At 44.0% G+C, this 25,549-nt stretch overlaps 2 protein-coding genes across 2 annotated transcripts in view; one reads left to right on the top strand and one right to left on the bottom strand.

Moving 5' to 3' along the window:
• LOC129858385 (attractin-like protein 1) overlaps positions 1-25,549 on the top strand; it is a 345,360-nt gene that overhangs the window by 163,910 nt on the left and 155,901 nt on the right. Inside the window, exons 23-25 of the mRNA XM_055927569.1 lie at positions 9,106-9,200; positions 9,386-9,464; positions 11,845-12,002. Of these exons, the coding sequence (XP_055783544.1) occupies positions 9,106-9,200; positions 9,386-9,464; positions 11,845-12,002 (332 nt within the window). The remainder of the gene's footprint in view (positions 1-9,105; positions 9,201-9,385; positions 9,465-11,844; positions 12,003-25,549) is intronic.
• Positions 1-25,549, bottom strand: part of LOC129858393 (uncharacterized) — a 168,300-nt gene that overhangs the window by 129,546 nt on the left and 13,205 nt on the right. The gene's annotated exons all lie outside the window — the stretch shown is intronic.

Below are 25,549 nucleotides of genomic sequence, written 5' to 3'. Positions count from 1 at the left end.
CCTTATTTTGTATTTATTTAGTATGGTCAGGGCGTGAGTTGGGGTGGGTTGTCTATGTGTGTTTTCTATGTTGGGTTTTTTGTGTTCGGCCTGGTATGATTCTCAATCAGAGGCAGCTGTCAATCGTTGTCCCTGATTGAGAATCATACTTAGGCAGCCGGGGTTTCACGTGTTGTTTGTGGGTGTTTGTCTTTCGTGTATGTAGTTGTGCCACACGGGACTGTTTGTCGGTTAGATTCTCTTTTGCTATTTTGTTTCGTTTAGTGTTCTGTTTAATTGTTAATAAAACATGGACACTTTCCACTCTGCGTTTTGGTCCGATCCCTACACCTCCTCTTCTGACGAAGAGGAGGAAATCTGCCGTAACAGAATGTGCCTACTCTGGTCTTGGCATGTGCGCTAAAGCCAGCAGCTTACATATACAATGCAGGTAGGTTAGCCTACATGATGAGATTAATATGGACAAAAGAGTAAGATCATTTTTTATTAGTCAAACGGCAGCCAAGCATTGATCATCATGTCATCAGAATAAGACCCTCAATATTAATTGGATAGGAGCATCAAGCTCATCACTGTGCACTTTTCACCACCCTGTGAAGTTCATCGTTTATTTCATCTGTAGCCTGATGAACTGCATGCTTTTCCGAGTCGTAGTGGGAGGACTACACAATATATCATTGCGAGACTCCAAGTTTACCGTATGATTGTTATTATATCAATATTTGCGCATAAAGCCATTTCCACCTCCATTTCTCGCAGAATTAATTACAGACATAAAGAAGGGGAAAGTGGATACCTAGTCAGTTGCACAACTGAAATGTTTATTCCACATTTAACCAACCCCTCAAAAGCGGAGGTCGACATTTATTGTTATGAGTCTTGTCCTGGAGGCAGAACTGAACAATTTGCAAGCTGCAAAGTCTAAATTGGCTATACTGTAAAAATTCACGAAAACAAAAATGTGCTTTTTGGTCTTAATTTAATTTAGGCATTTGGGTTAGCAGGGTGGTTAAGGTTAGGTTGTAGGACTTTGTGGCTGTGCCAGCTAATGACCACTATGCAGAGCTGCCTCTAGAACAAGATTCATGACGAAAAACTCTAACCTGCACAAAAAGGACACACCTTGTCGTTAATTTTTTTTTATCCGACATGTACTTTACTTGCATAAAAAGGTTGGATGGAAACCTGGTTAACTAGTTTAACTAATTGCTTTCCCTCTGTACTAATGCTATGCATGCATTTATTTGTCTTTGGAGAAAGTGTTTCAAATGCAAGGTAATGAATAGTAACAGGCATTAAATGAAATCTCCAAGTGCATCCTGTATCGCTGATGTTGAATAGGGCATCATGCTGTTTCAACTTACTGGATGCAACTTCTAAATATGAAATGATTACAGGTGAGATTTTGCTCTTTCTTTTAGATTCTGAATAAAGTTACACAGTATGCTAATACCATGACTTGTCTATAGCAACTTTAGTCTTGTGTAGCTCATTTGATGCTTACATTGCCTAATTTAAGTTATCTTTGTAAGGTAAAATGGGTGCCCAATGAACATGTTGACCTTTATGTAATGTATGCAAATAGATTATCCGAGGGGAAATTGTTTTGTTATTTCTCTGATGGGAGTTTTAATTTGCACTTGTTGCTTTTGCATCACAGTGGCAAATATTATATCAGGCATGAAATCTAACATATTGAAAAATGTTAGATGTTGAAAAGGATTGTGCAACTTGACAAGTCTTCCACTGCGTAATGTCATTGTTTTCAGCAGGGATTCTTTGAGTGGGCACGGCATTTGTCTAAGTATACTGTACATTAATAAGCACCATACACTGGTACCAAACACCCTAGAAACCTCACAATGTCCCTTTTTGAATTTCTCTGCACTTCTGTGTCCTCTTTACAGAGCATGTAGAACTGTTTGAAGTTTACTGAAGACCCTTATGGGATAAACAACACACAGCAACGTGTGTGCCCGAAGCGGCATGGAGAAAGAGTCACGCATTGGCTTTGATCTGATATCTGCTAATTCCTTTAATTCGGCATGGCGACTAAACAAAACGCAACTATTTGTCGAACATAATTTCCTTTCGTCTCGCTAAGGCTTGAAATGTGCGTTCTGAAAGGAAGTCAAATGAAGTCCTCTCTGAACTCAGCAGGAGTATTTTTTGTCGAGTTAGAACGATGATAAACAATTGTTTGTTCTTCTCACATGGCTGATAAACAGCAGTTCATAGAAGCCGTGAAATGGGGAAGTGAATGGCACAGTGTGAGCTTCTGAGACAGACAGAAGTGCATTCAGCTGTCATTGACTAACTATGAAGATGGTATTTCCTCATAGTGTTTGGTTGTGATGGTCATTGTGTTTATAGGCTTCGCAGGATGCACAACTCCAGTCCACAAGGACTGTATCCCTGCGTTTTCAAATGGTCCCTGGCACTGAATTGATGAGTTCATATCATTGAATGCACAGAGAGTGCACATACCTGGCCTCCTATGTCTGATCAAATTGCAAAAAAGGAAAACCAGCAGGACCTGCAACCACTTGAGGACCGGAGTTCAGTTGTGCATTGGGTTGCACATTTTGGGGAATATTCAAAGGTGGAAACTTGCCGTGGGAATTAACGGAAATACATGGGAATTAACGGGAATATATGTGAATTAACGGGAATATATGCAAATTAATATTAATACCATTTAAATGTAGATGTTTTTTATATTGGATATATTTACCATATATGGAGACAGAAACATAAACCTTTTTTTAGACATTATTGCAAATTATTAAATCCTTCCAATAGAAATAAAAATAAACATTTTAGTTACGAATTAAACTTTAATTAAATTACTTGACTCTTCACATGGGATGATTTCACTGAACAACAAAAGAAAGGGAATATTGAATGATCCATCGCATCTCCCAAAAATGTTTTCAACATATATCTGTAAAATTATAGTCTAGAAACTAAAGATTTGGTTGTCTTCCTCTCAGGCTTCCATGTTTTCTCCCTGGGCCTCCTCAATGTCCACATCTTGAACATCAGACTCTGAGGCCTCATCTTCACTGTCACTTTCCAACCTTGTTGAGGATGGATTGTTGTCAGGCTCAAAAAAGCCTCAAATTTGCCTGGATGGCCACCAAATTTTCAACCGTTGTATTGGTCAGCCTGTTGTGTGCTTTGGTGTGTGTGTGTTCCCAAACAAGGACCAGTTGCGCTCTGAGGTGGCTGATGTTGGTGGGATTTGGAGGATGATGGAGGCAACAGGGGAAAGAGCCTCAGATCCACAAATTCCCTTCCACCAGGTGGCTGATGAGATATGTTGGCACAACTGCCATATTGCATCTCCATCCCAAAGCCCTTGCTTAGAAGTGTACTTCGCCAGACTGCCAAGAAACTTGCCCTCATCCAGGCCAAGGTGGAGAGACACAGTAGTGATGACACCATGGGCCTTGTTGATCTCTGCACCAGAGAGGATGCTCTTGCTAGCATACTTGGGGTCCAACATGTACGCTGCGGCGTGTATGGGCTTCAGGCAGAAATCCTCACGCTTTTTCATGTTTTTCAGAACTGCAGTTTCTTCTTCTGCAGTACGGATTTCTTCTCTTACATCTGCAAGCAGAGTATGAACATCAGACAGGATGCATTGTCTCCCTCAATCCCTGCAATGGCTACTGCTATAGGTTTCAGGAGATTCAGGCTGCTTACCACAATCTCCCAAAATACATCATCCAGGAGGATCCTCTAGATGGGGCTGTCCATATCGGCAGACTGTGATATGACCATTTCTTGGAGAGACACCTTCCCCTCCAGGAGACTGTCAAACATGATGACAACACCACCACAACGGGTGTTGCTGGGCAGCTTCAATGTGGTGCTCTTATTCTTCTCACTTTGCTTGGTGAGGTAGATTGCTGCTATAACTTGATGACCCTTCACAAACCATTTCCTTGGCTCTCTTGTAGTGTATCCATTGATTTCAGTGCCATAATGTCCTTGAGGAGCAGATTCAATGCATGAGCAGCACAGCCAATGGGTGTGAATTGAGGGTAGGACTCCTCCACTTTAGACTAAGCAGCCTTCATGTTCGCAATATTATCTGTCACCAGTGAAAATACCTTCTGTGGTCCAGGGTCATGGATGACTGCCTTCAGCTCATCTGCAATGCTTCTGCAAACCTTCCTGCAACCGGCCTCACCCAATGTGGTACGGATCTGCAATTTATTTAACTTTATAACTGGAACCTCCGTCAGAAGCTAGACATTAGCAGCTAGCCAGATATTTAGCTGCTAGCTATTTAGTCATTGTTAGCCACTGCTAGCGGTCTTCACCTTTAGCTCAGACACCAGCCTCTTTAGCCCGGATAATACCTGCCAGTCTGCACAGTGTGATATCAGCCCTGAGCATATCGGACTGCTTTTCTCCACTACATCACCGGATTCCTGCCGCAAGCTCTGGACCATTACACTGGATCATCGCAGCTAACTAGCTGCTACCGAGTGGCTATTGTGGCTAACACTCTTGGCCAGAAGCAAGCACCAGTTAGCCTCGAGCTAGCCTCCTGCTAGGCCCATCTCCCGGCTAGCCAACAAAGTACACCAACTACAATACCTCTCTTGCCAATTGGCCTGGACTCTTTGTCGACACGGAGCCCCGCTGATCCATCACGACTGCTGGTCTGCTGACGTAATTTGGCCGATGTGCTCTCAATCTGCCTCTGCGTCGTGGATGTCGGTGAAGACCCATCTGCTAGCCCCGGTTCGCTAGCTTTCTGAACGCCGTGTCTCCCTCTCGCCTAGCGTAGTAACGACTACCGAACGGCTCCCTGTTTCATCTATTGCTGCTCATTGGACGCTATGATCGCTCAGATACACAGCTGATGCCTGCTGGACTGTTCATTAACATGGTACTTCATTTTGTTTATCTGTTGGCCCCAGCCTCGAACTCAGGCCCTGTGTGTAGCTAACTGACCCGCTCTGCCCATTCATCGCCATTTATCCATTGTTGTTGTATTAGCTGTTTACCCGTTGCTGTCTTACCTGTTGTTCTCTTAGCTCTCCCAATCAACACGTGGTTGCTTTTTGCCTCTCTCTAATGTCAATATGCCTTGTATACTGTTGTTTAGGGTAGCTCTCATTATTTTATTTTACTGCGGAGCCCCTAGTCCTGCTCAACATGCAGTAGATAGCTCCTTTGTCCTACCCCCCACACATGCGGAGACCTCACCTAACTTAACTGGTGCCTCCAGAGATGCAACCTCTCTCATCGTCACTCAATCCCTAGGTTTACCTCCTCTGTACTCACACCCTACCATACCCTTCTCTGTACGTTATGCCCTGAATCTATCCTACCACGCCCAGAAATCTGCTTCTTTTATTCTCTGTTCCCAACGCACTAGACGACCAGTTCATATAGCCTTTAGCCGTACCCTCATTCTACCTTCTCCTCTGTTCCTCTGGTGATGTAGAGGTTAACCCAGGTCCTGTGTGTCCCCAGGCGCTCTCATTTGTTGACTTCTGTAACCGCCAACCCTGATGTCCTAGCCGTGTCTGAATCCTGGCTTAGAAAGGCCACCAAAAATGCTGAAATTTCCATCCCAAACTACAACATTTTCCATCAAGATAGAACTGCTAAAGGGGGCATAGTTGCAATCTACTGCAGAAATAATTTGCAGAGTTCTGTCATACTTTCCAGGTCTATGCCCAAACAGTACAATCCTAAATCCGTAAACATGGGCACCCTCATAGATATCATCCTGACCAACTTGCTCTCTAAATACACTTCTGCTGTTTTCAACCAGGATCTCAGCGATCACTGCCTCATTGTCTGCGTCCGTTATGGGTCTGCAGTCAAACGACCACTCCTCATCACTGTCAAACGCTCCCTAAAACACTTCTTGAGCAGGCCTTTCTAATTGACCTGGTCCGGGTATCTGGAATATTGACCTCATCCCATCAGTAGAGGATGCCTGGTTGTTAATTAAAAGTGCCTTCCTCACCATCTTAAATAAGCATGCCTCTTTCAAAAAATGTAGAACTAAGTGCAGATATAGCCCTTGGTTCACTCCAGACTTGACTGCCCTTGACCAGCACAAAACATCATGTGGCGTACTGCACTAGAATCAAATAGTCCCCGCGATATGCAACTTTTCAGGGAAGTCAGGAACCAATATACACAGTCAGTTAGGAAAGCAAAGGCTAGCTTTTTCAAACAGACATTTGCATCCTGCAGCACTAATTCCAAAAGGTTTGGGACACTGTAAAGCCCATGGAGAATAAGAGCACCTTCTCCCAGCTGCCCACTTATCTCAATAAGCAATTCTCTACGGCTGGCCATGCTTTCCACATGGCTACCCCAACCCCAACCAACAGCTCTGCACCCCCCGCAGCAACTGGCCCAAGCCCCCCCGCTTCTCCTTCACCCAAATCCAGAGAGCTGCAAAATCTGGATCCCTACAAATCAGCTGGGCTAGACAATCTGGACCCTCTTCCTAAAATTATCCGCCACCATTGTTGCAACCCCTATTACTAGTCTGTTCAACTTCTCTTTCGTGTCATCTGAGATTCCTAAAGATTGGAAAGCGGCCGCAGTCATCCCCCTCTTCAAAGGGGTAGACACTCTAGACCCAAACTGTTACAGACCTATATCCACCCTGCCCTGCCTTTCTAAAGTCTTCGAAAGCCGCGTTAACAAACAGATCACCAACCATTTCGAATCCCACCGTACCTTCTCCACTATGCAATCTGGTTTCCGAACTGGTCATGGGTGCACCTCAGCCACACTCAAGGTCCTAAACGATATCATAACCGGCATCGATAAAAGACAGTACTGTGCAGCCGTCTTCATCGACTTGGCCAAGGCTTTCGACTCTGTCAATCCCCGTATCCTTATCGGCAGACTCAACAGCCTTGGTTTCTCTAATGACTGCCTCGCCTGGTTCACTTCTCAGATCGATTTGACACCATGAACTCTGAGGGCCTGTTGTCCGGACCTCTGGCAGTCTCTATGGGGGTGTTCAATTCTTGGTTCAATTCTTGGGCCAACTCTTTTCCCTGTATATATCAATGGTGTCGCTCTTGCTGCAGGTGATTCTTTGATCCACTTCTATGCAGATGACACCATTCTGTATACTTCTGGCCGTTTTGTGTTAACTAACCTCCAGACTCCAGACCTCCAAAAGGCTTCAATGCCATACAACACTCCTTCTGTGGTCTCCAACTGCTCTTAAATGCTAGTAAAACGAAATGCATGCTCTTCAACCGATCGCTGTTCGCACCCGCCCGCCCGACTAGCATCACTACTCTGGACGGTTCTGACTTAGAATATGTGGACAATTATAAATACCTAGGTCTCTGGCCAGACTGTAAACTTTCCGTCCAGACTCATATTAAACATCTCCAATCCAAAATTAAATCTAGAATCGGCTTCCTATTTCGCAACAAAGTTTCCTTCACTAATGCTGCCAAAGAACACAAAGGCAACCTGCCCAAACGACTACAGACTCGTAGCACTCGCGTCCGTAGCCATGAAGTGCTTTGAAAGGTTGGTAATGGCTCACATCAACACCATTATCCCAGAAACCCTAGACCCACTCAAATTTGCATACCGCCCAAACAGATCCACACTGGCCTGCTGGAGGTCATTTTGCAGGGCGCTGGCAGTGCACCTCCTTGCACAAAGGCGGAGGTAGCGGTCCTGCTGCTGGGTTGTTGCCCTCCTACGGCCTCCTCCACGTCTCCTGATGTACTGGCCTGTCTCCTGGTAGCGCCTGCATGCTCTGGACACTACGCTGACAGACACAGCAAACCTTTTTGCCACAGTTCGCATTGATGTGCCATCCTGGATGAACTGCACTACCTGAGCCACTTGTGTGGGTTGTAGACTCCGTTTCATGCTACCACTAGAGTGAGAGCACCGCCAGCATTCAAAAGTGACCAAAACATCAGCCAGGAAGCATAGGAACTGAGAAGTGGTCTGTGGTCCCCACCTGCAGAATCACTCCTGTTTTGGGGGGTGTCTTGCTAATTGCCTATAATTTCCACCTTTTGTCTATTCCATTTGCACAACAGCATGTGAAATTTATTGTCAATCAGTGTTGCTTCCTAAGTGGACAGTTTGATTTCACAGAAGTGTGATTGACTTGGAGTTACATTGTGTTGTTTAAGTGTTCCCTTTATTTTTTGGAGCAGTGTATATTCACCCCACCCAGTATTGTAATCAAGACTTACCAGAAATCATGTAGTCCTTGGCTCAGACAGTGTAGTTGCATGTGCTCAATCTCATTAGTGTGCAAGATCTTTAGAATCAGCTGTACATGTGATGGAAGAATGCACTGTGCATGCAGAGGGTTGCAATTCCATTGAATGGGGATAGTTTAACCAGAATATCCCATAAGACCTAGAAGTGCCTTATGTGTATCCCACAAAAAAAGCTTCACTGTTAAAAGCTAATTTTTTTGATGAATTTAAGCAAAATTCCTCAAATTCCGGGGCTTAACTTCCCATGGAAAATTTCCAGTGAAAAAAGTTTCCGACCCTTTGCAACCCTAGTTGTGCACCCCTGGTGGAACCTGAACTCCTCTGAATAGTTAATAACAGTGATCTGAAGGGGTTAGTGAACTGTCCTGCTGAGCATATTGACAATCCAATAGAGACCGTCTCCCACATGGCTCCTCCTAGACAGTACCCTTTGAATCAAGGGCTGTCTTCTGAATGGAATCAGACAAGGTGACCTTCCTAGAGTCCTGCTGTGGTCCAGATGGTAAATGTTCCAAATCCCAGCATTACAGCCCATTGTGGCTCAGACAATGAGGCCCTGTCATTGAATAGGACAAACGTTTATAAAAATAGAACGGGCATTGAATCCCAGTGAATACTTTCTATTAGCCGTACACCCATGTCATATTGATCGTCCTCTACTCTTGTTTCCTAGTACAGCTTGTGCTGATTGAAATACTGCATTATTGATATGAAAAGGAAGGCAGTCACTTGCACTTGTTGTGGTCTGATTCCTGGGCAACTCTTCCGACGGGAGTTGTTCTGACTGTGTGTCCCTGCAGTTTAAGAATACATCCCTAATCTTCTGTTTGTCTCTCTGTCCCTGCAGACAACCTGCTGATTGACTATCAGTTCACCTTCAGCCTTCTCCAGGAGGATGACCACCACTACACCGCCATCAACTTCATGGCCACCCCTGAACAGGTCAGTAACCACACAGAGGCCTCTCTCAGTCATCCTGAGGGACGGTCTCATGTAGCCTTTCTGTTATATATATCATGCATCGTTTATGTAAAGAAGAGAAAACCCACATAAGTATTATTCCAAGTCATCATAATGTTGGTTTGGAATACATGTGTTCGACCTCGTTTTGTGGTCATATTTTACAGAGCAACAAGAACTTGGACATGTCGATCAATGCATCCAACAACTTCAATCTCAACATCACCTGGTCTATTGGATCAACAGGTAACTTGTCTTAGCTGATCATTTTGCCATAGTTTGGATCGGTATGTGCTGTAGTAAATGTCAATGTTTATTTGACTGTTTGACAACATTGATTCTGACTGACCACCTAGCTATAGTCACTACGGCGGATATAACCCATTCAGCATCATACAGTGCACTACAGAACCATTGTAGGACATTTTAATACTGTACTAGTCACCTGGGATGGTAAAAATAAAACGTACAATCTCTGGTGTACAGAATCTCACTCTACTTGTCATCTTACCCAGAGGGAATGGTGCCTTTGTTGTTCTGCTCAGTGTCTCTCATTAGACAAGAATGTCTGTAGAGGAATGCCCCTCTTGAAAAATGCAGTGGAGATATTTTTAATTATGGCATTGGGGCATTTTTGAAGTGTTTTTGTGTGATTTCAATTAAGATAAAACCTTGCCCAGACTGTTCCCGTGTTAAGGGCCCAGAACTCTTTTTTTTAATCTTTTTTTAAATTCTTTTACTTAATTTGAGAGTAAACTTCAGGGCTTCAGAATATATGTGCTGAACAATTACAGTGAGTGTGTGTTATGGCACTGATAAAGTAGTTGGGGTAATCTTTTATTAAAGCTGTCCCAAAGTCTGCTCTATTAATGCAGTATTCTTGATAACGTCTTCAATTTGCACTACTTAAAATATACATGCATGTCTCTTTTTTGTAAAGGAAGTAGAATTACACTTTCCTTACATTTTTTTAAAGCTTTATTTGAACAGATCAAGTCTCTGGATGGGAGTTACATGTGTGTTGACAGGTTACACCCACTATCGCTGCTAGAATCGGTGCATCTGTCTTCTAAAACATCACTGTCAATAGCCTGGCTACCCATGTCTACGTACTGTCTCGACTGTTATCACTAAACTGGCGGAACTTTCACAGCAATACCTATGCCCTCTGTACCTATACAGTTGAAGTCGGAAGTTTACATACACTTAGGTTGGAGTAATTAAAACTAATTTTTCAACCGCTCCACAAATGTCTTGTTAACAAACTATAGTTTTGGCAAGTCGGTTAGGACATCTACTTTGTGCATGACACAAGTAATTTTTCCAACAATTGTTTACAGACAGATTATTTCACTATATCACAATTTCAGTGGGTCAGAAGTTTACATACACTAAGTTGACTGTGCCTTTAAACAGCTTGGAAAATTCCAGAAAATGATGCCATGGCTTAAGAAGCTTCCTGTTTATGTATTTTAAGGCCTACCTTCAAACTCAGTGCCTCTTTGCTTGACATCATGGGGAAATCAAAAGAAATCAGCCAAGACCCCAGAAAACAAATTATAGACCTCCAAGTCTGGTTCATCCTTGGGAGCAATTTCCAAACGCCTGAAGGTACCACGTTCATCTGTAGAAACAATAGAATGCAAGTATTAACACCATGGGACCACACAACCGTCATACCTCTCAGGAAGGAGACACGTTCTGTCTCCTAGAGATGAACATACTTTGGTGCGAAAAGTGCACATCAATCCCAGAACAACAGCAAAGGACCTTGTGAAGATGCTGGAGGAAACAGGTACAAAAGTCCTATATCGACATAACCTGAAAGACCGCTCAGCAAAGAAGAAGCCACTGCACCAAAACCACCATAAAAACCCAGACTACGGTTTGCAAATGCACATGAGGACAAAGATCGTACTTTTTAGAGAAATGTCTTCTTGTCTGATGAAACAAAAATAGAACTGTTTGGCCATAATGACCATCGTTATGTTTGGAGGAAAAAGGGGGAGGCTTGCAAGCCAAAGAACACCATCCCAACCGTGAAGCACGGGGGTGGCAGCATCATGTTGTGGGGGTGCTTTGCTGCAGGAGGGACTGGTGCACTTCACAAAATAGATGGCATCATGAGGGAGGAAAATTATGTGGATATATTGAAGCAACATCTCAAGACATCAGTCAGGAAGTTAAAGCTTGGTTGCAAATGAGTCTTCCAAATGGACAATGACCCCAAGCATACTTCCAAAGTTGTGGCAAAATGGCTAAAGGACAACAAAGTCAAGGTTTTGGGGTGGCCATCACCAAGCATCAACTTCAATCCCATAGAAAATTTGTAGGCAGAACTGGAAAAGCGTGTGCGAGCAAGGAGGCCTTCAAACCTGACCCAGTTACACCAGCTCTGTCAGGAGGAATTGGCCAAAGATCACCCAACTTATTGTGGGATGCTTGTGGAAGGCTACCCAAAACGTTTGACCCAAGTTAAAAAATGTAAAGGCAATGCTACCAAATGCTAATTGAGTGTATGTACATTTCCGACTTCAACTGTATGTGTGCTTGACCTTGACCAACTGTATTATCCTCTGTGTCCTTCCCATGATGACTCACACTATGACCCACTTCTCCCCCCTAGCTGGCACCATCTCTGGCGAAGAGGTACCCATTGTGTCCAAGACCAATATCCAGGAACACAGAGACAGCTTCTCCTGTGAGAAGTTCAACTTCCGGGTCAACTCCAACATCACCTTCTATGTCTATGTCAGCAACTTCTCCTGGCCAATCAAGATCCAGGTGAGGTTCTGTCAGTAGTGATCTCACAATCCACAACTGCTTTACATCCCCACCCAGGGAGATACATTAAATTAGGTTTAAAAATATTTACACTACCGTTCAAAAGTTTGGGGTCACTTAGAGATGTCCTTGTTTTTGAAAGAGAAGCCATTTTTTTGTCCATTTAAAATAACATCAAATTGATCAGAAATACAGTGTAGACATTGGAAACGGCAGATTTCTTATGGAATATCTACATTGGCGTACAGAGGCCCATTATCAGCAACCATCACTCCTGTGTTCCAATGGTACGTTGTGTTAGCTAATCCATGTTTATCTATTTAAAACGCTAATTGATCATTAGAAAACCCTTATGCAATTATGTTAGCACAGCTGAAAACTGTTGTTCTGATTAAAGAAGCAATAAAACTGGCCTTCTTTAGACTAGTTGAGTATCTGGAGCATCAGCATTTGTGGGTTCGATTACATGCTCAATATGGCCAAAAACAAAGTACTTTCTTCTGATACTCGTCAGTCTATTCTTGTTCTGAGAAATGAAGGCTATTCCATGCGAGAAATTGCCAAGAAACTGAAGATCTCGTACAAGGCTGTGTACTACTCCCTTCACAGAACAGCTCAAACTGGCTATGACCAGAATAGAAAGAGGAGTGGAAGGCCCCGTTGCACATTAGAGTGTCTAGTTTGAGAAAAGTCCTCAACTGGCAGCTTCATTAAATAGTACTCGCAAAACACCAGTCTCAATGTCAACGGTGAAGAGGCTACTCCGAGATGCTGGCCTTCTAGGCAGAGTTTCTCTCTCCAGTGTCTGTGTTATTTTGCCCATCTTATTCTTTTCTTTTTATTGGCCAGTCTGAGATGTGGCCTTTTCTTTGCAACTCTGCCTAGAAGGCCAGCATTCTGGAGTCGCCTCTTCACTGTTGACGGCTCAGGATATTGAGGCTCAGGATATTGAACTATGGACGAATGGCTGGTGGTAGTGGAGTTGAGGGTGCAGGTGGTGTTACACACACTCATGCTGGTTTCCCATGTTCAGTCTCTGGGTTTCATAGTGAATCAAGAGAAGAGCTGTTTGACTACATCTCATTCTGTTTCTGGGTAAAGAGTTAGACTCAGAGTGTATAATTGTGCGTTCTTGTCCCTGCAGAGGGTGGCCGGTTTCCTGCTTTGCTTCGCCCAATTTTTGCCTATTTGTGATGATGGTTTCTATTATCGCTGTGGTTCCCCTCGGGCTGTTGCGAACTTTCCAGCGGCGGGTGGTAGACACTCGCTTGGACGCATCATCGCACCACCTACACCCCTAGTCACTGTGGGTGTCTCGTCATACCTATGGTCTCAGCTCAATAGAGGGACCCGCGGCTGTTTTCGCTGGGGACCCCCATGGGTCGAGCTATTTCTCGCAAGGTGATCATGACAGACCTATCCCCCTGTGGGTGGGGTGCACTGTGCATGGACAGCTCAATTTGGGGGTTTAAGACTATGTCGCCGAGCGTGCCATACATCAATTACGTGGAGATTTTGGGAAAGGAGATACAACACCTGTTCGGCCACGCGCCTCCCCGTTCTGGGCTCGGTGAAGGGGGTGAAAATGTATGGCATTAATCCGTGCCTCTGGTTTATCACCTGTGGAAAGCAGGGCTTCTGGTGAGGCATCGTGTTCATTGGCCTTGTCAGGCGTGATTCTAATGTTCTTCAGTAGAGTAACGCTTAAAATCACCATAGCTGTGCTGTACCTCATTTTCCTCCTTCAGGGAACAGTAGTTATAGTCATAACTGTACAATCTCAGAGAACAATTGCCCCCTACAAAAATGTGGGTTTTATACTTCCTGCAATGGATTTGTTCGCTTGAGAGGACTGTTGGGAAACAATATCTGATTTAAACAATTTCTGTCTCTACAGAACATATAAATATGTGAAATGGCTCTAGAACTCTCGGTCTGTCTCTTTAAGGCATAAAGCCATGATAGGACCTTGAGCATAAACTATAATAAAACGTGTTTGGCAAAAATATAATCTTTAATGATCCGTGAGTTTTGTAGTGTCGCCATCAATTATTTAGGATTGCCTTAATACTGAGACAGCCATACAAAATATTCATGGTTTAATCTTATGATCCATAAAATTGAAGTAGACTTTGGCGGTGATATTTTAAGATATCTGTCACACCCAATGTTGTGATAAAACGAGCTGAAATCTGATTGAATGGACTGACTGTAGTAGCATGCTTAGTTAATCAACACTGAGACACTCAAATAGTTCTGAGCAAAAAAAAGAAAGAAAATGGAGGTATTGGATATGCTAGACCAGGCATGGGTGATTATGTTCCATGGAGGGCCACATTAGAATATATTTTTGCCATCGCGGGCCAGAATCATATTACAGAATTATACATCATGTGTATGACTGTGTTGACAGATATATCTACTGTAAATCACATCCAGATATGCTACTGATTTAACTTTTTTAACATGCACAGAAATAAACCACATCCATGTTCTCCTTTTGGAAGGTCTTTTCATTATTAAACATGCAATGAAGGTATAGTTTCTGACCTCGCCATGTGCAGGATTGCTGAGAGGTGAGAGTCAATAAGAGATGATCTATGCCATGACTTGTTATATTTCATCACTGAAATTGTCTGTTCACATACATACCCAAACAGTACAAACATATTCTGAGCATGACTCCTAATCTTTGGAAAGTTTTGTTCATCGAGAGATGCATAGAACCTCAACAGTGACATTGTTTTGAATAGTTCTCCAATCACTGCATCAGACTGAAGATCGATAAGCCCAGGTTGCAGGTCTTTGGGCACATTACCCACATTGAAGGTGAAAGGAGAGGAAACCAACATCATGTCATTTTCCAACACTTTGAAATCCTCAAAACGATAAGAAAACTCACCGTTCAAAGTACGCAGCAGCGATGTATACTTCTACCGCTGGTCATCTGATAGGGAACAGACTAGTAGTGTCAGAAGGTGGGAGAGATTGTTGGATTCTACTTGGTACGTCAGGTTGAGTAAATTTCCCTTGAAGGCTTTGACAAGGCTGTACATCTGATGTGCAAAAAGGCCCTTCCCTAGTTTGGAATCCAGTTCATTCATGAGGGCCATGATGTTTACGGTGAAAGCATAATCAGCCAACCATGCTTTATCTTGCAGTTGAGGGAAATCCACATATTTTCCTTTCATTTGCAAAAACTCAGCAATCTCCGACTTCAGGTCCCACACCCTTTTAAGCACCTTCCCCAAACTCAGCCATCTCACGTTTGTGTGGTAAGGGAGATCTGCATACCCCGACTCTGTCTCTTCCAACAGTGAGACAAACTGCCTGTGGTTTAAAGATTTTGCTCTTATGAAGTTTACCACTTTAGTGACTGTATGCACAACATGGCTCATTTCCAGAACACATTTCCAGAGCACCTCCTGATAAATAATGCAATGCAGGAAAATCATTTTCTTATCTGGGTTCAGCTCAGCTACTTGACGTTGTATCCCTTTCAAAAGGCCAATGTTTTGGCCTTATGTCAAGTTTGGGCACCCATCAATGGTCACACTGGATAACTTTCCAAAACTCAGTCCCAGCTTTTCCACACACTTATTAACCTCCTCCAATAAATATTTCCATGTGGTTGTGTTCTTCATTGACTGCACTGAAGCAATCTTCCTCTGTAATTTCAAAGTCTGGGGTTATACCTCGTAAGCATATCAACAACTGCGCCATGTCATGTGCATCACTGCTCTCATCCAGGGCCAAGGAGAAATAGGTGCAATCCTTTACCTTGTCTTTCAACTGTTGTTCCATATTATCTGAGATGTCATCAACACGCTGTGTCACTGTTCGTCTTGACAGGGAAACATTTTCAAACAGCTCTTTCTTGTCGGGGCAAAGTATTGCTGCAGAGTCAATTAAACATTCTTTTATGAATTCGCCCTCAGCAAAATACTTGCTATGTTTAGCAATTTTGTGGGACGATACATAGCTAGCTCTCGCAATTCCGTCGTTTGCTGAATGCACTTTTGTGAAAAGTCCTTGCTGGTTTTGCAACTGAGAAAGAAACTCTTTCGATGCACTTGCCCTCTGCTCAGAAGAAATATTCCTATATTTCTCTGCATGCTTCGTCTGGAAGTGTGGGACAAGTGCCCTCTTTGCACACTAAGCACACAGCTTTCCCTGATACCTCAATAAATACATATTTCAATGTCCACTCTTGCTGGAACACCCTACATTCATTGTCTACTTGCCTTTTCTTTGAACTCTTTGGAAAAACTCATTTTTGCGCAATTTCTATCTAGCTACTATTTGTAACTGTGACGTGTGTGTGTCAGCCTGTCAGTCACTGTCTGTCCTCGTGCAGTTGTTATTTATACGTGCCTTCAAAATAAATGTCCCACAAGCGGTGGGAGTTAAATCATTACACAAAGGCGAGTATTCATTGGGCTTTTACTTTTTATTGGGCTTTTACGTTTTTCAAAACTTTGAGCATGAGCATGATTCCACGGGCTGTATTGAATCAGGCGAGCCGGCCTTTGCCCAGGCCTGTGCTAGACATATGTTGCAAAGCAATATCTGAAAGAGGAGCTGCACATCTTCTGGGACTGTCACACACTCTGTAGCTCATATTTGGGATTTCTCTCCCGGTCCCCACTGCTTTTCTGGGTAATTAAATGTTTTCTTATTTTAAGGTTTTAGCTTTCGGGGAGAGAACAACAGAGCAGCACCAGCTGGTTTTAGATGCAGCAACCAAACAGACAATCAAACAGAGAAACATTCTTAGAGGGGAATATCAAATACAGAATGTTGAAGGTGCTCAGGTAGTATTGAATGAATGTCGCAGTTGATTGCAGACTGTCCTGCAGCATGTGTTAAGGTAATCCGTCGATTGATCGGGGCTCATAAGTATTTCCCATAAATGCGGTTTTATCAGAGCTCTATACAGATGAGATGGTAACGTGAGAATTTAATTATCATGATTATCATGAGCACTATCCCACAGCCGTATATAGAGCCATCTCAGTCGAAGGCATTTTCGTCAGTAACACGAGACCAGGCCCCGCCTCTCTCTTGACCTTGGTGGCTTCCGACACAGACACGGTAATGATGGGGAATTGTCCAGAGGATTTCTAATGGCCAGTCTCAATTATTAGTTATATATTGTTTTGCTCTGAAGTTTGGTTTAGTATGTAATGCCAATCTGATTTATATGAAATATAGTGATGTCTCACCCTCAGTGAAGGGCACCACCAACATCTGTCATTTTATCTGACTGAGTGACTCATCCTTTGAGAAGAAACTCTTTGGATTTTGATTCCAAAATGAGATACAGTATGCCAAGTTTTCTGTACCCATTATCATATAAAGACTTCCAGACCAGTCATATTGTTTTTCATTCTGGGATGTGTAGCCCAGGTCAGACTAGCTGTGTCCGCTACAAAGTGTGTCAGATGGAAGCAGATTTAGGCTGGTGAGATGTGTTGCCTTGGGTTTCTCTGGCTGTACTGATCTAATGACAAGAGAGAGATTACTTTCGCCACCAGGGCTATGATCCCTGTCCTCTTCCTCTTTCTCTATTTCTCTTTCACATCCACTCTGGAAGGATTTTACTTGCTCTCTCTATCTTCTTTTCCTTTCTTGGACTCTCTCCTACACGGATACATACGGAATAATACACACTCTGCATTGAACTGAGACTCTCTTTGCTTCCTGCAGATATGGGGGCACATCAGTTGATTGAAAATCGTCTACAGTTTCAGAGAGAAGGGGTGGCTCAATTTCTGCTCTGTGAGGCGCTCTATCTAAGAACTTAGATCAAAGTTTTCTAACAGTGTTTTATATGAACAATTCTAAACCTTCCCCCAGATATAGTGTGTGTCTTAGACATGTATATGTCTCTGAAATACATTAGATATGTGTTCGCTTATCTATTCTCCAAAGATTTCTACATGTATTGTTATTGCTAGTCTGCATGTAAACAAGCCCACTGAACTCCTCCTCTTATGGGAGGAACTAGGTTGACCGTGACCATTTCAGTCCTCATTAACATTGCGAGTGTAGCCGTGTGCTCTGGTCCCTGACGTGATGATTTTCACTGTGGCAGTGAGACTGGGTGTAAAGATGGGTCCTCCTCCGGTCATTGTCTGCTTTTTGGGCCATCACCATCCCAGAGGACCCCCTGAGCTATCCAACACACTGCCTGACTGACTGAGCACTATCCAACACACTGCCTGACTGCCTGAGCACTATCCAACACACTGCCTGACTTACTGAGCACTGTCCAACACACTACCTGACTGCCTGAGCACTGTCCAACACACTGCCTGACTTACTGAGCACTATCCAACACACTGCCTGACTTACTGAGCACTGTCCAACACACTGCCTGACTTACTGAGCACTATCCAACACACTGCCTGACTTACTGAGCACTATCCAACATACTGCCTGACTGCCTGAGCACTGTCCAACACACTGCCTGACTTACTGAGCACTATCCAACACACTGCCTGACTTACTGAGCACTGTCCAACACACTGCCTGACTTACTGAGCACTGTCCAACACACTACCTGACTGCCTGAGCACTGTCCAACACACTGCCTGACTTACTGAGCACTGTCCAACACACTGCCTGACTTACTGAGCACTGTCCAACACACTACCTGACTGCCTGAGCACTGTCCAACACACTACCTGACTGCCTGAGCGCTGTACAACACACTGCCTGACTGACGGTGCGATGTACAACACACTGCCTGACTGACGGTGCGATGTACAACACACTGCCTGACTGACGGTGCGATGTACAACACACTGCCTGACTGACTGAGCACTGTACAACACACTGCCTGACTGACTGAGCACTGTACAACACACTGCCTGACTGACTGAGCACTGTACAACACACTGCCTGACTGACGGTGCGATGTACAACACACTGCCTGACTGACTGAGCGCAGTAAAACACAGCCTGACTGCCTGAGTGCTGTACAACACACTGCCTGACTGACTAAGAGCTGTCACGACTCTGAGGGACGGTCTCAGTAGTTACAATGACCGAAGGCTTGTTACACACTCGCCAACTAAGCGATCGCTCTCCCTCTCTCTCTCACACACGCACATACTTCCAGACAGAGTAATACATACCTTTCACATCCACTTCACAGAGCGTAATCAGATCTGAAAGGAAACAACCTCCTAATTAAACACTCCTGAACACAGGGAATATGAAGTCGCTTAGTGTGACAGATGTCTGTGTAGCAATGTCACTTTCTCTTCACTAACATCTGGAGGAAGACGTGATAGGTAGAATATGTGTGGGTGTATACTATACTTGTTATTGTCTTTATACTATGTACTGTATATTGACATGTTTCTATGTTTTTCACTACATATTTGTTTTTCAAAGAAAAAAAACTGTTTGCATGCTGTGCTCTAGTCCTCCTCCACCTTCTCTCACATGAAACATTTTATTATTCATATTCCAATTAGTCACGAGGACAAATTACAGTGGGGACGACGGGATACATTAGAACACTATTTCTGTGATGTATCGCTGAGCTGTAGCGGGAAGTATTTCTGTCCCAATTCTCTTAGGCGGGAAAGACTACACCGGATGACGGACGCGCCCAGTCCCCTCTCCCCCTTCTTCCCCCCTCGTCTGCCCCCCCCCCCCCCCCGATAGTATGAGTGTGGCCCCTGTAGCCATATGACCTCACCCCTGCTCTCAGGGCTGGTTGGAGGGCAGAGTGAGCTGCTGATCGTATGTCCTTGTGGAACAGATTTAGATTGAATCTGTCAAGCCGACCTTGCACCTTCTACCATGACATCACACTTTGCAGAAATGTATTTTCTGTTTTTTATCTCTGATTTGTAGAGCCAGGCGATGGTAACTCAACTGGTCAAGGCAGTCTGAGATTCTTTGTTGCAAATTTTATTGGGACATAGGCGTACCACCCTCCATCTCTCTATTTTTCTGTTTCTCCCTTTCTTTCTCTGATTGCCTGACCTACAGACTACTCAAGTCATCTGTCTTATACCATCAAATCAAATCAAATTGTATTGGTCACACACACATGGTTAGTTGATGTTATTGTGAGTGTAGCGAAGTGCTTATGCTTCTAGATCCGACAGTGCAACAGTATCTAACAGGTAATATCTATCAATTCCACAACAAAACCTAATACACACAATCTAGTAAAGGAATAGGATGACAATATATAAGTATAAAATATATGGATGAGCAGTGACAGAGCGGCTAAGATGCAATAGATAGTAAAGAATAGATAGTGAAGGATACAGTATACATTATATACATATGAGGTGAGTAATGCGTGATATGTAAACATTCTTAAAGTGGCATTATTAAAGTGACTAGTGTTACATTTATTAAAGTGGCCAATGATATCAAGTCTGTAGGTAGGCAGCCGCCTCTCTGTGCTAGTGGTGGCTGTTTAACAATCTAATGGCCTTGAGATAGAAGCTGTTTTTCTATCTCTCTGTCCCAGCTTTGATGCACCTGCACTGACGTCGCCTTTTGGATGATAGCGGTGTGAACAGGCAGTGGCTCGGGTGGTTGTTGTCCTTGATGACCTTTTTGGCCTTCCTGTGACATCGGGTGCTGTAGGTGTCCTGTAGGGCAGGTAGTTTGCCCCCGGTGATGCGTTGGGCAGACCGCACCACCCTCTGGAGAGCCCTGCGGTTATGGGCGGTGCAGTTTCCGTACCAGGCGGTGATACAGCCCGACAGGAAGCTCTCAATTGTGCACCTGTAAAAGTTTTTTCGTCCCTCCTGAGGTTGAAGAGGCGCTGTTGTGCCTTCTTCACCACACTGTCTGTGTTCGTGGACCATTTCAGTTTGTCGTTGATATGTACACCGAGGAACTTAAGACTTTCCACCTTCTCCACTGCTGTTCCGTCGATGTGGATAGGGGTGCTCCCTTTGCTGCTTCCTGAAGTCCATGATCATCTCTGTTGTCTTTCTTACATTGAGTGAGAGGTTATTTTCTTGACACCACACACCGAGGGCCCTCACCTCCTCCCTGTAGGCTGTCTTGTCGTTGTTGGTAATCAAGCCTACCACTGTAGTGTCGTCTGCAAACTTGATGATTGAGTTGGAGGTGTGCATGGCCACGCAGTCGTGGGTGAACAGGGAGTACAGGAGAGGGCTGAGAACGCACCCTTGTGGGGCCCCTGTGTTGAGGATCAGCGGAGTGGAGATGTTGTTTCCTATCTTCACCACCTGGGTCGGCACGTCAGGAAGTCCAGGACCCAGTTGCACAGGGCTGGGTCGAGACCCAGGGTCTCAAGCTTATTGATGAGTTTGGAGGGTACGATGGTGTTGAATGATGAGCTATAGTCAGTGAACAGCGTTCTAGCATTGGTATTCCTCTTGTCCAGATGGGATAGGGCAGTGTGCAGTGTTATGGCGATTTGCATCGTCTGTGGACCTATTGGGGTCGTAAGCAAATTTGAGTGCGTCTAGGGTAACAGTAGGGTGGAGGTGATATGATCCTTGACTAGTCTCTCAAAGCACTTTATGATGACAGAAGTGAGTGCTACAGGGCGATAGTCATTTAGTTCAGTTACCTTAGCTTTCTTGTGAACAGGAACAATGGTGGACATTTTGAAGCATGTGGGGACAGCAGACTGGGATAGGGATTGATTGAATATGTCCGTAAACACTCCAGCCAGCTGGTATGCGCATGCTCTGAGGACGCGGCTAGGGATGTCGTCTGGGCCGGCAGCCTTGAGAGGGTTAACCCGTTTAAATGTTTTACTCATGTCGGCCACGGAGAAGATGAGCCCACAGTCTTTGGTAGCGGGCCGTGTCGGTAGCACTGTATTGTCCTCAAAGCGCACAAAGAAGTTGTTTAATTTGTCTGGGAGAAAGACGTCGATGTCCGCGACGGGGTTGGTTTTCTTTTTTTTTCTGTGGACACTGCCACATACGTCTCGTGTTTGAGTCGTTGAATTATGACTCCACTTTGTTTCTATACTGACACTTTGCTGGTTTGATTGCCTTACGGAGGGAATAATTACTCGGTTTATATTCGGTCATGTTTCCAGTCGCCTTGCCATGTTTAAATGCTGTGGTACGTGCTTTCAGTTTTGCGCAAATGCTGCCATCAATCCAAGGTTTATGGTTAAGGAAGGTTTTAATAGTAACAGTGGGTACAACATCTCCTATACACTTCCTTATAAACTCGCTCACCAAGTCAGCGTATACGTCAATGTTATTGTCTGATGCTACCCAACACATATCCCAGTCTGCGTGATCAAAACATTCTTGAAGCGTGGAATCCATCTCTATCGGCACCATCTTGTCCTAATCCACAGCTATTCATCTGGACGGTGTACTTGCTTCCTTCCTGCATTTACTGCTGTGTATTTTCTGTTTGAACCTTTTTGACAGAAGATGAGTTCCCTATTACCAATAATTAGTTCTCAGAAGAACTACTCTAATCTTCTATATGGTTAGTTTGGTGTGAGTGAAGATAAACCTATCAGGATTGTTAGTTTTTACTTTGTTTATTTAGAACCTAACGGACAACTAGGAAAAGCTCAAACCAAGTTTATTCACCCAATGGGTCAGACAGCTGAACAGACAAAGACATGATCGCACCTGTACAAGTTTATATATACCCCACTTTAGGTGGAGTCCTCCTTTCCTCTAAACATTACATCTTTGTTGCTAGGCAGGAAGTTAAGTGATGTAATAATGTGATGTAATAAACTGTTCCTTCTCCCTTAACGTGACCTGACCTGACCTCAGCTCCCATTCCTCACTAATCCACAGCTATCCACCCTTATCAGTGACCACAACCATGTGATTGCCGTTTCCCTTACTTAGTAACATTCCAAGTCCCTGGCTCATATCCAAAATCCATTGACCCCACCATATACATTGCTCCTACATATAACCCTTAACTTCTAGTGTAGCACGTATTTCAAATTACAACCCAACAATTGTAACCAGACTGTGTCCCTTCTCCTTTCCATAGGATACCTAATGTCTAACAAAAACCTGTTCTGACAGAATGTAAACGTTCTGCGTTCCCTTTCATTCATTGACATGAATAGGGATATTTCATATTTCAGGTTTAGAAGTTAGAACCCATCAAGATGAACTCCGTATACTCAGTGAACTGATGCCCGGGGCTGTAAAATGATACCTGTTCATGTATAGCACATTTCTTCGATCTCCCCCCTGCACCTCCAGAGTGTCTCCTGTGTCTGTTTAATGAAGGCTGTGTGTGTGAAGTCCTGGCCCTATCAATCGCCTACCCGGCCACCCCACAGAAATAAAGGCTGTATGAATCCTACCCTCTCATCGATTCTCGTCTTTCCACTGACTCCTGCATGGCCAGGCCTAATTCAGCTGATTAAATGGGTTTCAGTGAGGCGGCCATGTTGTTTCCCCGGCTCTGGGCACACTATTGGTCCGTGATTAGATTTTCTCCCAACACAGAGTCACTTATTTAGCCTCTCAGAGGACATCATTAAATAGAATGCCTTTCATAATGTAATTGCTGACAGGCACTGTGCGGTGTACCTCAACAGCCGCTCGCCTCCCCGACAATGGGAGTGACAAAGTGTCCTTTATTGGATAAAAGGGAAATTGAAACGGCACATAAAACATAGCAGCATCTCTATCTGATGATGGTCTTATCAGGAGGAGATTCTCTTTCCTATGGATGTAAGAGGAGAGGCCAGGTTAAGTACTGCCTGTTTAAACATATGGGAAACAGAGAGATGTCACGTGGGCTATTAGTTCATGGATGTTGATTGGGGGCATATGTGACTCACAGTCATTAACATATCAACCAGAATGCAGAGGAATTATTTTGTAAGGAATTTGAATGATGATCTTGCAACATGAACTCAAATCTGAACAATAGGACTGTTTCTTTTCACTTTTTTCTAAAATGTAGAACAAACCTTGAGGCTGGCATGTACGATTGGTGAAATTGATTAGTTCAAAGGGAAACTGTTTACATTCAAACACTGTTCACTTTAGCAAAATAAATGTCTAACTGTAAAATTAACAGACAGACAAACAAATGAATTATAAAGGACACAGTCAGTCATAGGCCAAAACAGGTTTTTATTCCACTCAATGACTCCACTGTATTTCTCTTCACCACATTCAATATAAGCAATAAAATCCCTACATTGGTTTGGAGCTTGTACAAGTCACAGTGGTCACTAAAGCTGCTAGTGACTATTTTGTCCTTGGTGAGTGTTTTTGGGGAACCCTGTAGCTGTTGCTAGCTGCTGGGTAGCTCTCTTCCTGGTACTCTGGACCCATTTTGGGTCTGTTTTCCACCCGCCCCCTTGCAGTCATGTCAGTTCCCAGGGACAGGAACATGCACAAGCCTCTGGTGATAGCTGTTAGCGCGCAACAGGCTCTATTTGATATCAATGATGCTGCCATCACATTGGGAGAAGAGGGAGAAGCAGTGAGTTTAGATCAGGGTTTTTTAATGTTGGATGGCTGAAACACTTCTGTTTTTCGCCTTCTAATAAGGACTTCAGTGCAATTAACTACCAGGTAGAAATAATAAACAGAAGTGTTTCCGCCCTCCTGGACCGGACTTGAACAGCCCTGGTCTATATCCTGAGGCGGCATTTATTGTAGCTGGGGATTTTAACAAAGCGAATTTGATGAAAACTCTACCGAAGTTCTATCAACACATTGACTGTAGTACTTGCGCAGCCAAATCACTCGAACACTGCTACTCCAACTTCTGGGATGCCTACAAGGCCCTCCCTTCGGGCAAATCTGATCACGACTCCATTTTGCTCCTCCCTTCCTATAGGCAGAAACTCCAACAGGAAGTACCCATGCTAAGGACTATTCAATGCTAAGGACAATGCAACGCTGGTCTGACCAATCTGAATCCACGCTTCAAGATTGTTTTGATCACGCGGACTGGGATATGTTCCGGGTAGCCTCTGAGAATAACATTGACAAATATACTGATATGGTGACTGAGTTCATCAGGAAGTGTATAGGAGATGTTGTGCCCACTGTGACTATTAAAACCTACCCTAACCATAAACCATGGATAGATGGCAGAATTCACGCAAAACTGAAAGCGCGAACCACCGCATTTAAACATCGCAAGGTGACAGCGAATATGGCTGAATATAAACAGTGTAGATATTGCCTCCGTAAGGCAATCAAACAGGCAAAACGTCAGTATAGAGACAAAGTGGAGTCGCAATTCAACGGCTCAGGCACGAGACGTATGTGGCAGGGTCTACAGACAATCACGGACTACAAAGGGAAAACCAGCCACGTGACGAACACCGACAGCTAAACACCTTATTTGCCTGTTTTGAGGATAATACAGTGCCACCGACGCAGCCCACTACCAAGGACTGTGGGCTCTCATTCTCCGTGGCCGACGTGAGTAAGACATTTAAGCGGGTTAACCCTTACAAGGCTGCCAGCCCAGACGGCATCCATAGCCGCGTCCTCAGAGCATGCGCAGACCAGCTGGCTGGAGTGTTTACGGACATATTCAGTCTCTCCCTATCCCAGTCT

This window comes from Salvelinus fontinalis, chromosome 1 (assembly GCF_029448725.1).
Source record: "Salvelinus fontinalis isolate EN_2023a chromosome 1, ASM2944872v1, whole genome shotgun sequence".
Taxonomy (NCBI): Eukaryota; Metazoa; Chordata; class Actinopteri; order Salmoniformes; family Salmonidae; genus Salvelinus; species Salvelinus fontinalis.
This window is presented reverse-complemented; position numbering and strand designations above follow the sequence as displayed.